The sequence below is a fragment of the Cetorhinus maximus genome, chromosome 1, assembly GCF_964194155.1.
Source record: "Cetorhinus maximus chromosome 1, sCetMax3.hap1.1, whole genome shotgun sequence".
Lineage (NCBI taxonomy): Eukaryota > Metazoa > Chordata > Chondrichthyes > Lamniformes > Cetorhinidae > Cetorhinus > Cetorhinus maximus.
Window position 1 is genome coordinate 166,569,200 of NC_135879.1, and position 12,806 is coordinate 166,582,005.

Consider the following 12,806-nt stretch of genomic DNA (forward strand, 5'->3'; position numbering starts at 1 on the left):
AAACGTTGAGAGCCTGGAATGCACTGCCTGAGAGCGCGGTGGAGATCAGTTCATTCGAGGCTTTCAAGAGGGAATTGGATTATTATCTTAAAAGGAAGAATGTGCAGAGTTATGGGGAGAAGACAGAAGAATGGCACTGAGTGATTTGCTCATACAGAGAGCCAGTGCAGACACGATGGGCCAAATGGCCTCCTTCTGCACTGTAATAATTCTGAGATTCTGTGATGTGTAGAAGATGCAAACGTGATTGGAAGCCCCATTGTTCTGGGGAAAAATAAGAAATTGATGTGCAGGCTTTTGGTGTAGGCCAAGGTCTTAAAACTAATAACTTTAAGGTAGGAATCAAAAGGTACATAAAACGTAATTCAGTTAATTGAAACATACAGCTGTGAAGTATGTATTTCTTGAATTTATTTCTTTTAAAATTTTGGATATCATAAATATTGGTTATTGAAAAAATAGTGGTGAATGTTTTTTTTTAAATTGAGAAATTCAATTCATTCACCCTATCATTTTTTTTATTGACGGTTTCGCCAGACTATCATGCAGCATCTTTCTTCATATGTCTTTAGTGGTTTCTCCTTTGCAATTTTCTAGCTGCTTTTAACTCCAGACAGGTGGATAGCGAGACAAGTGTGGGACTCATCCACATCCTCAGAATAATTATCTGAAGAGAAAATATTCGCAGGATTACAGGGAAATGGCAAGAGAGTGGGACTAGATGACTCGTGATGTGCCAGATGGCCTCCTTCTGTGTGGTAGCCATTCCATAATTCTGTAAAATGGCTAAAAGCAAGAGTCATCTTTCTCTTTGTGATGTGAACATGGGTGTGATATTTCAAAGTTAATGATGTGCTGCCCCCTAATGGTACATGTTAAAGAACTGTCAGTCAGGCAGGCTGTCAGTGTAAAACCGCTTCCAATTAGAAATCACTTTCTTAGCTTATTTTCAAAATATTGATGTGGCATTTTAAAGTAATTGTCTGAAAGAAACGCTCAACTCTCCCTGCATTTTCTGAAAAATTACTTCTTTCAAATCTTTTTGTTCAGTGACCCGTTGTTCTAGCTATTCTTCAATAGAATCCTGTACATCTTATTTAGCAGCAAAATTAAGACAGTGGAGAAATGAAAGAGCTTGCCAAATTGTCTGAAAGTAAACAAGGAGCATGGACATCGAATTTAAACTGTTTTCAATAAAGAAGCAGCTAGATAATAGTGATTTTTCCTTTGACTTCAATGCTCTAGATTAGACCAGATTCTGAAATAGCTCCTACTGAAGGCAACTAAGTCATTATAGTTCACACACAAGGGGCGGAATGCCCTCCACTGTGGCAAGTTTAGTGGCAGGGTGGGGGGTGGGGGAATCGAATTGGATGGGAGGGTGGCGGGTCGCAACTGATCCCAACTTAAGGCACTCATCCCACCACCATTGGTATTCACCCAATGGCAGGCAGGGAATCGCCATGCAGGAAGCTCGGAAAGCAAGCCTTGTCGGCACTCCTTGTAGACTTCCAGAACAAGAGACTCAGCATTGGGAAGGAGATTTAGTGCCATTCCTTGCCCTTGCTTCCAACTCCCCTCCGTCTCACCACCCCATCCCCCCTTCACTCACCTGTGGCCTGGATCCCTCAGCAATCCTGAGCCTCGGATGGGTGCATTACCAGCAACTGCCACTGCTCCCACAGTGGTGCTGCCGAGCAATGCACAGCTGCTGGCCTCTGATTGGCCAGCAGTTCTCACAGGCGGGATTTCCACCCCCAGGGTCCTCGATCCCAGAGAAGTGCCTAAGAGGCACTTAAGACGACAGGCCTTCCCAAAAGGAGGTGAGTCGGGTCTGGTTCTCTAGCAGGCAGGCAAGACCCACATCACCTCCATTAAATACCGCACAGGCTGTCCCTTTAATCTTATTTAGCTGAATGCCTAAAAACGGATCCAGAGACCTGAGATGGGACATATAAAAAAATTAGGCCATACAGTTCTTCGAGCCTGTTCCACTATTCACAGAGATCATGGCCGAACCGTATCCTAACTCCATCCACCCACCTTGGCTCCACATCTCTTAATACCCTTGGCTAGAAAACATCTCAGAATTAATTGAGTTAGCATCTGCTGCTTTTTGTGAGAGAGGGTTGCACGCTTTATGCAAAGAAGTATTTCCTGAACTCTCTCCTGAATGGCCTGGCTTGACTTTAAGATTATGCCCCCCACCAATGGAAAATGTTTCTCTTTACACTATCAATTCCTTTAAAAATCCTAAAAATCTCAAGCAAATCACCCATTATTTTTCTATGATCCAAGGAAAACAAGCCTTGTTTTTGGAACCACTGCTCACAATCTAACACTGAGAGCCCGGGTAACATTCTGGTGAATCTGCATTACACTCCTCCCAAGGTTGCTATGTCCTTTGCAGTGTCCAAAACCGTACACAGTACCCCAGTATAAGCAGTAGCATGTATAGCTGTAATAAAACTTCCTTCCTTTTATATTCTAGCCCTATCATTATAAAGGTGACATTTCATTACCATTTTTGATTAGATTACTACATTTTAGTGATCTGTATACACGGAGTCCCAAATCTCTTTGGAACTCCACTGTTCCTAGCTTTTCACAATTTACGAAATACTCAGATCGATGCTCTTTTTAACCCAAAATGGATGACCTGACAGTTACCAACGTAGAAATCCATCCACCTCAATTTTTCCCACTTGATTAATCTATCAATGTCTCTTTCTAATCTTATGCTCCTGGTTACACTACTTACTATGCCACCAATCTTTCTGCCATTGACAAACTTGGATATATGGATCTCTTTTGTGTTATCTAAGTCATTAATAAGTACAATGCGCTCTTAAGGTCCCAGCACAGATCACTGCATAACACCACTGGCCACTTCTTTCCAATTCAAGTACATACTGATTATCCCTACTCTCTATCTTCTCCTGCTTAAGCAATCTCCTATCTAGGTCAATAATTTGCCTTCAGTTCCCTGAGCTATCATTTTGGATAACAGTATTTTATGTGAAACCTTCATGAATGCTTCTGGAAGTCCATATAAACTACATTCATACACAATCCCCTGTCTCAAAAAATAATTAGGTTGGTTAGATATGACCTACACTTTACATATCCATGTTGGCTCTCTCCATTCAGCTCAAATTTTTCTAAGTGCTTAATTATAAATTCCAATAATCTCCCCACAACAGATGTTAGGTTTCCTAAAAAGTGCAAAGGTCGTTTGGCCTTTTCGTCTGCCCGTAGGGTTGGATGAGCAATGAAAAATTCAACTTAATTGATAATTTAATGGCCTTAACAGGCCTTTTAATTGTTGGCGGGTGGGCTGCCGACTCTGGTACATGCCCACCGAACAAAACATCACGCGACTGCGCATTGACGTCAGGAAGCTCGCCCAATGTCAACATGCGTCATTTTATGCTCGAGCAGGCCTGCCACATGCCCGCCCACCAAGCTAAAAGTTTTGCCCTATGTAACTATTCACAGCTAGATTGGATAAGTGCATGGAGAAAACGGAGGGTGGATGAAGGGATATGGAAATTGGGTTGATAAATATGAATGGAACTATTAACCCCCTCTTGGCCAAGTTACACTGAATAGCCTGTTTCTGAGTTGTAACTTCAAAGTATTTCTTTATTTTTCCTTTAACGTAGCTGCCTGCCTGTCATTTCCTCTTCCTGCTGTTCATGATCTGCCTCCATTACAAGGTTAAACTATGGTCAGGACCCGCTGATAGAAGATGGACAGCGAAAGATTGCTAATAATCAATTTGCAAAATATTCTTCATTGCATAGCTGTGAAATAATGGCGGGAAATTTTCCCCAGGTGAGAGGATGGTGATCACAGAACTTCTTCTGAGGATCAGCTCTCACTTTTCAACAGGAGATTGCCAACTTCTGGGGAGTCAGTTACACCTGCCTTGCACTTCCCTCACCTTCAGCCGCACTCCCCTGTTGTCATTCTTCAGCACATGCATGGAAACAGCTTGTAAAGTGTGACCTTGCACCTCTGATGGAGAACAAGAGGAGAAGGAACACCAACACCAGCAACAGCCTCAGTTACATCACCCTCTACAGGGCAGAGGGGATTGACACAGATCTAGCTCCAAGGAGGTGAGACCCCTCCAACACCTGGTCTATAAGCAGAGGATCAGCACTCTCTTCACATGTCTAAGTACCAGTGCCACTAGAGGCTCAGGATTTCATGGCAGGTCATTGTTGACACCAGCAGCCCCCTGAAACAAGACTTCCTTCCCACTGGAGGACCACCCCACCCAGGTTTCTGACACTTCCCCACAGTTGTGTGCTCTCTTCTCCTGGAAGGAGAGAATGCAGAGAGTTATGAGTATCAGAAATGGCTTGCGTGGAGAGGAAGGAAGAACAACATTTGTGGAGGGAGACTGTGCATTATGGGAATGAGAGGGCAATAGGATGAAGGGGAGTGCGAGTGTTGTCTGCTCAGATAGTGATGTGAGGAGGTGCATAGGAAGAAAGGAATGAATAGAGTTGCAAGGTGAAAGCAAAATATTGTGGATGCTGGAAATCTGAAACAAAAACAAAAATTGTTGGAAAAACTCAGCAGGTCTGACAGCATCTGTGGAGAGAAAGACAAAGTTAACGTTTCGAGTCCGTATGACTCTTCTTCATTCTGAAGAGTTGGAAGATATGTTGTTCTGAAGCGCATTGTGCAGGGGAATGCTGGGAAAATGTTATGCCACTCATCTTTCCCTCCCTCCTAAGGCCTTGGATCTTCGTGGTGCACTGCCTCCAGGTTGGAGGAAGCACACATTTGGTGCTGACTTTCTTGACCACTTCCATCATGTCTGCTTCATTGGAGAGGATGCCCTCTTCCTCCCAAACCTTGGGAAAAGTCACCTTATTGTGGCCTTTCAGATCCCCCCAACAGGAGGCCTTTCAGATCCCCCCAACAGGATCTCTGGGTAAAAGTGAGAGACTGGGAGTGGCCTTCCTAGGTCTCCTCTCCAGTCCTGTGTTGCTGCAGCTTCAGGAACCCACATCTAGTTGAGCCTTTCTAATCCCCACCAGGGTTCCTTTAATTAGAAATCTTCCTTTGACAGGTTGGGTGCATCATCACACCATCCTTTCTGATTGGTCAGGAAACCTAGGAGCACGTGTTAATGTCGTGTTCAGTTACAGAGTCAAAGCTGCAGATCCCAATGGATTCCCAATCTGCTATGGATCCCGTCATTTAGGCTGGGACTATCAATTCCTCCCGATGTTTCTTATTATTTGATAATATATGCTGATGTTTCAAACAAAGCTTTTGGATTTTAATGCCTGTTACCTCAAACACATCCTGGTTTGGCAGGACATGCAGGTGACCTACCATTTTTCCTGGTCAGGTGCAATTCTAGCAAAAAATGATAAAATTTGTTCATGAAATATAAGCATCACGGGCTAGGCCAGCATTTATTGCCCATCCTTAATTGTCCTTGAGAAGATGGTGGCAGCTGCCTTCTTGAACCGCTGCTGTCCATATGGTGTAGGTACACCCATGTTGCTATTAGGGAGGGAGTTCCAAGATTTTGACCCTACAGCAGTGAATGTAAATCTTTCTTTAGCCTCCAGATTGTAAATCACATTCTAATATTTACCCTGCTACTGTAAAATACTCAAACCAATTTAAATGTTGAGTGATTTTGAAAACGTCTGAAATAAATTGTTTGAGGACAATAGTTGTACATAAATTCTACTTTGAAACCAATATGTAAGTTGTACGTACGAACTGAGTAACTTGGCATGGTTCAGGTGGCCGCCTACAGTGAACTGTGTTTCTGTTCTGGATGTGAATCGTGATGTTGAAGGGAGAAAGCTTGGCTCTACACCTGGAATGCAAAAAAGTGATACTTCAATACAAGATTAAGTTTATATTATGTAACTTTAGGAGTACAGAGCTAGGCAACCTTTTCTATTTAGTTTTAACAAAGATCCTAAATGAGTTTCAGTCATAATATAAGTTATTAAATATGTAAACTGGAAAACTTTGATTCAAAGGAAAGAATTGAATATAGAACAGGAATGGAGGCAGCAGGAAGATTAAAACAGTCCTTATCAAATTGAGAAATTGGAAATCCATTTTCATTTCCTGGTAAACCCTTTTTCTTCCATGAAAACCATGACCACTCATTTATTAATTTGTAGAACATCAATTTAGTGAAGGCAAGTAACAGAAGAAAAATTCCAAAAAAGATTTGACTCTAGGCTCATTGAAACTAGACAGTTATTGGAAATACCTCTATGTGTTAAAATGATGGTGATTTTACATGCAGCATGGATGGTATCATTCATGGAGGAGGGCTCATGTTCTTATGTTCTTATGTCACCTGTGCCATACAGCAAGGATAAAACCATTATCATGTCCACTCAAGTACAGCATGGACATATCATCACCAAAGGACAGTTAGATTACTCGTCCAAATGCAAAATACTGCGGATGCTGGGAAACTGAAATGGAAACAAAAATTGCTGGAATTACTCAGCAGGTCAGGCAGCATCTGCGGAGAGAAACAGAGTTAACATTTCTGGAAAAAATGACATACGTTCAAAATGTCTAAACCCAGAGGCAAACACAATCAGAATGAAACCAGGCCTGGTGCTTTATCAACTGCGGTGTCAGATACTGCAGCTAGTAACAACATGGCGGTTTACCACGCTGAATTTAATTCTGTAAGCACACTTGCTGACTTTTCGAACACTATTTTTGCTGAATTTGCTGGACTCCATTCGGAACTGCATTCCTTTGTTGCTATTCTACAAGCTTCTGTTGTTACTCTATAAGCCTCTGCCACCTCCTTCAATCAAAGGTTGCAGGATGTTAAACAATCAGCTACTGACTTCAATGACAGAATTGCGGCTCTGGAGGCTCGCTGCACCCAGCTGGAAGTTGAAAATACTAAATTGCTGACGAAGGTGAATGACCTGGAGAATTGCAGGTGAAAACAAAATTTAAGGATTCTCTCGGTGCCCAAGGGTGCGGAACAGGGAAACCCTACAACTTTTACTGAGGCAATTCTTTTGGAGGTTTTCAGCAAGGAGAGTTTTGATTCACCGCCAGTAGTGGATCGAGCCCATCGCTCTCTGGCATCACGGCTGCAGCATGGCGAGTCCCCAAGGCCGATAATACTAAGTCTGCATCACTATGAGTGAAGGAGCAAATTATGCGTCTGTCTAGAGAAAAGGGTCAACTATACTTATGAGGACGCAAGGTATTCATCTACCCTGACCTCAGCGTGGATCAAGCCCAACGTCGTGGAGAATACAAATCTATTAAAGCCCAACTTCATGAAGCTAGACTTAAATATGGCCTTCTCCACCCTGCTCACCTGCATGTAACTTACAACCGCGTGAGTAAGATTTTCAACACGCCGCAAGAAGCTTCAACCTTTTTCAAGGACACAATTGTACCTTCTCTTAATAAGTCATAGTATGACTTCACCCAGGACAAAATGGTATTCAATGGTTAATTAGGTAACCATGCGTGATGGATCTGTTATACGATAAGTTTTGTTGGTTATACCAATCTCTTTCTATCTAATGTCCAAACTGCACAATCGTGGCAAGTTTTACATAAATCCTATGGGTGTTTATTTTTTACTTTTTACCACATGCGCAATTCAATTCTTTGAGAGTTGAATTTCTCTCTATATTCTCCCTCTCTTGCTAGGAACTGTATTACTAAACTGTTGCTTCTGGACAGATTTTGTACCTTTTTAGCATATGCTGGGTGTTTACAATACTTTTGTTTGGGATATTTGATTGTATATTGCTGTCTTTTCAAGACACACTGGTAAGATGAGTACAAATAGTTCACTAGCTGTGAGGGGTAGCAGTCACCTCGTTTGGGGAGGTGATGTAAGCTTTTCTTTCCTTCCCCCCTTCTTCTTCTATTTTTTCTCCCTTCTCTCCTTTCTCTTTTTCTTATTATTTTCCAAATATGCATATATACTTTCCTTTTGGTCAGTTTTTAACACTCTTCAGGTGGATGAGCTCTGGTTCAAAAATACTTAATCTTTTATTTGTAATGGTTAACCTTTGTTGGAACATAAGAAGCAGGACTTAGCACACTGGTCTAGCTTACCCCTTTCTTTAGTTGGTTGTATAAATTCTGTAAAGATAAATATTTTGCCAAAATTTCTATACTTATTTCAGTGTATTCCACTATTTATCCCCAAGCATTTTTTGTTGCAATAGACCAATTAATTTCTTCCTTTATTTGGAATAAGAAAACACCCAGAAATTGTAAAGTTTTTCTACGAAGTCCCAAGCATTTAGATGGTTTGGCACTGCCAAATTTTCAGTTTCATTATTGGTCTGCTAATATCCGTAATATTTCTTTTTGGCTTCATTCAGACTCAGCTAAATCAGCGTAGGTGCAGTTGAAGGTCAATCCACAACTCTGCTTTCTCTGTTGTGCTCCTCCATTCCTTTCTCAACCAGTCACTTTTCTTCAAACCCTATCGTTAGGCAATCACTTATGATTTGGACCCACACTTTGGGCTACAATCTCTCACTTTATGCAGCCCTATTAATGCAAATCATTTATTTCCATCTTCATTAGGCGATTCTGCCTTTCAAGTCTGTTTTGATGTGAGGGGCGTCAAAACCCTTGCTAACTTATACATTGATAATACTTTTGCTTCTTTTGACTCTCTCTCTTGGAAATATGATCTGCCCCGCACACACTACTTACAAATCAGAGACTTTGCATGCAAAAAAATCGCTCAGTTCCCTTTACTGCCCCCTAAATCACCTGCAGCTAGTTAATTAGTTAACTGGCTTAAACAAGTTTTCAGAAGCTAGATTCAGACAGCAACAAGTAAGCCATCTACAGTGCTGCTTTTGACTACACTGGAGTGCTGCTTTGGGCTGCATTTGAGTGCTTCAGCTGGAGTTTGGTGAGTGAAGGAGTTCTCTGAAGAGGGAAGGAGGTGATCCTTTCATTTTCTGCCTTTCCTCGGAAAGAAGAACAGTGGCCTTGGTAAGTAGGACTCTGAGTATTTCTACTGTCCTTAATATTTTCTAAACAAGGGGAAGTAAAAGTAAAGGGAGTAATTTAAGGGTAAGTCATGACAGGGCAGCTCGGTCATGTGGAATGCTCCTCCTGTGCGATGTGGGAAGTCAGGGACACATTTAGTTTCTAAGGTGACCATGTGTACAGGAAGTGTCTCCAGCTGTAACTACTTGAAATCCGTGTTTCAGATCTGGAGTAGCGGCTGGAGTCACTGTGGAGCATCCGCAGGACTGAGATCTTCGTGGATAGCATGTACAGTGAGGTGGTCACACCTAAAGTAAAGAGTGCACAGGCAGAAAGAGAATGGGTGACCGCCAGACAGAGTAAAAGCACTAGGCAAGTAGTGAAGGAGTCCCCTGGGTCCATCTCCTTCTCTAACAGATTCTCCATTTTGGATACCACTGGGGTAGATGATTTCTCAGGGGAATGCAGCGAGAGCCAAGTCCGTGGCACCACAAGTAGCTCAGCTGCACAGGGCAAGGGAGAAAAAAGGAGTGGGAGAGCAATAGTGATAGGAGATTCTATCATAAGGGGAACAGATAGACATTTCTGCAGCCACAGACATGACACCAAAATGGTATGTTGCCTTCCTGGTGCCAGGGTTAAGGATGTCACTGAGCAGTTGCAGGACATTCTGAATGGGAGAGGGTGAACAGCCAGAGGTCGTGGTCCATATCGGTACCAACGACATAGGTAAAAAGAGGGATGAGGTCCTGCAAGTAGAATAGAGGCAGTTAGGAAATAAATTAAAAAGCCAGGACCTAAAGGTAGTAATCATGTGCTAGTGAGGTCAGGAATAGGAGAATAGACTGGATGAATGCATGACTGAAAAGATGGTGTAGGAGAGAGGGATTTTGATTCCTGAGGCATTGGGACCGATTCTGGGGAAGATGGGACCTGTACAAGCTGGACGGGTTACACCCCAGTAGGACCGGGACCTCACAGGGGTATTCACTAGTACTGTGGGGGAGGGTTTAAATTAGCGTAGCAAGGGGTTGGGAATCTGAGTGGGGAGACACAAGAGAGGGAAACAAAGATAGAAATGAAAGACAGAAAAGTAAAAAAGCAAAAGTGCAAGGCAGAGGAAATGGGGGCTAGTAGCAAATAGGGCCATAGTACAAAAAAAAGGGCAAAAATGTTAAAAAGACAAGTCTAAAGGCACTGTATCTGAATGCATGGAGCATTCGCAATAAGGTAGACGAATTAAAAGTGCAAACAGATGTAAACGGGTATGAAATGGTTACAATTATGGAGACATGGCTGCAGGGTGACTAAGGCTGGGAACTGAATATCCAAGGGCATTCGATATTTAGGAAGGAAAAGCAAAATGGAAAAGGAAGTGGCATTGCATTATCAGTTAAGGATGAAATCAGTGCAATAGTGAGACAGGATATTGGCTCAGAAAATCTATATGTAGAATCAGTCTGGGTGAAGCCAAGAAGCAACAAGAGGTGTAAAACATTAGTGGATGTTGTCTATAGGCCTCCAAACAGTAGTGCTAAGGTGGGGAACAGTATTAAACAGGAAATTAGAGATGCATGTAACAAGGGTGCTACAATAATCATGGGCGACCTTAATCTACATATAGACTGGGCAAACCAAATTAGTAATAATACTGTGGTGGATGAATTCCTGGATTGTGTGTAAGATGGGGTTTTAGACCAGTACATTGAGGAACCAACTAGGGAACAGGCTATCCTAGATTTGATGCTGTGCATTGAGAAGTCAAGCAACAGCCTGACATAGTCAACCTCACAGGATCATACCTTACAGATAATGTCCCAGACACCACCATCACCATCCCTGGGTATGTCCTGTCCCACCGGCAGGACAGGCCCAGCAGAGGTGGCAGCAGAGTGGAAAAGATTCGGGAGGGAGTTGCCCTAGGAGTCCTCAACTTCGACTCCAGCCACCATGAAGTCACATGGCATCAGGTCAAACATGAGCAAGGAAACCTCCTGATTACCAAGTACCATCCTCCCTCAGCTGATGAATCAGTGCTCCCCCATGTTGAACACCACTTGGAGGAAGCACTGAGGGTGGCAAGGACAAAAAATGTATCTCTGGGTGGGGAACTTCAATGTCCACTGCCAAGAGTGGTTCGGTAGCACCACTACAGACTGAGCTGGCCGAGTCCTAAATGACATAGCTGCTAGACTGGGTCTGCAGCAGATGGTGAGGGAACTAACAAGAGGGAAAAACATACTTGACCTCATCCCCACCAACCTATCTGCCTCAGATGCATCTGCCCGTGACAGTATCAGTAGGAGTGACCACCACATAGTCGTTGTGGTGAGCAAGTCCCGCCTTCACATTGAAGATACCCTCAATCGTGTTGTGTGGCACTAACACCATGCTAAATGGGATAGATTTCAAATAGATCTAGCAGCTCAAGACTGGGCATCCATGAGATGCTGTGGGCCATCAGCAGCAGCAGAATTGTACTCAAACACAATCTGTAACCTCATAGCCTGATATATCCCCCACTCTACCATTACCATCAAGCCAGGGGATCAACCCTGGTTCAATAAAGAGTGCAGGAGGGCATGCCAGAAGCAGCATCAGGCATACCTAAAAATGAGGTGTCAATCTGGTGAAGCTATAACACAGGACTACTTGCATGCCAAACAGCATAAGCAGCAAGTGATAGACAGGGCTAAGTGATCCCACATCCAACAGATCAGATCTAAGCTCTGCAGTCCTGCCACATCCAGTTGCGAATGGTGGTGGACAATTAAGCAACTCACTGGAGGAGGAGGCTCCACAAAGATCCCCATGCTCAATGATGGAGGAGCCCCGCATATCAGTGCAAAAGATGAGGCTGAAGCATTTATTACAATCTTCAGCCAAAAGTGCTGAGTGGATGATCCATCTCGGCCTCCTCTGGAGGTCCCCAGCATCATAGATGCCAGTCTTCAGCCAATTCAATTCACTCCACATGATAGCAAGAAATGGCTAAAGGTTTTGGATACTGCAAAGGCTATAAGCCCTGGCAATATTCCGGTAATACTACTGAAGACTTGTGCTCCAGAACTTGCCCTAGCTAAGCTGTTCCAGTACAGCTACAAAACTGGCATCTACCTGGCAATGTGGAAAATTGCCCAGGTATGTCCTGTACACAAAAAGCAGGACAAATCCAACCTGGCCAATAACCGCCCCATCAGTCTATTCTCGATCATCTGTAAAGTAATGGAAGGGGTCATCAACAGTGCTATCAAGTGGCATTTGCTTAGCAATAACCTGCTCACTGCCGCCCGGTTTGGGTTCCGCCAGGGCCACTCAGCTTCTGACCTCATTACAGCCGCGATTCAAATATGGACGAAAGAACTGAATTCTAGAGGGTAGTCAAGGCAGCATTTGACCGAGTGTGGCATCAAGGAGCCCTAGCAAATGGTAATCAGGGGGGAAACTCTCTGCTGGGTTGGAGTCATACCTAGCACAAAGGAAGATGGTTGTGGTTGTTGGAGTCAGTCATCTCAGCTCCAGGACATCACTGCAGGAGTTCCTCAGGGTAGTGTCCTTGGCCCAGTCATCTTCAGCTGCTTCATCAATGACCTTCCTTCCAGCATAAGATCAGAAGTGGGGATGTTCGTTGATGATTGCAGTGTTCAGCACCATTCGCGACTCCTCAGATACTGAAGCAGTCTGTGTCCAAATGCAAGCAAGACCTGAACAATATCCAGGCTTGGGCTGATAAGTGGCAAGTAACATTCATACCACATAAGTGTCAGGCAACGACCATCTCCAACAAGAGAGAACCCAAC

The 12,806-nt window shown here is 43.4% G+C and overlaps 1 protein-coding gene across 2 annotated transcripts in view; it reads right to left on the reverse strand.

Moving 5' to 3' along the window:
- Window positions 1–12,806, reverse strand: part of LOC144684961 (uncharacterized) — a 154,649-nt gene that overhangs the window by 58,376 nt on the left and 83,467 nt on the right. For both annotated transcript variants that reach the window (XM_078549438.1, XM_078549429.1), the window contains exon 4: window positions 5,755–5,857. In XM_078549438.1, the coding sequence (XP_078405564.1) occupies window positions 5,755–5,857 (103 nt within the window). The remainder of the gene's footprint in view (window positions 1–5,754; window positions 5,858–12,806) is intronic.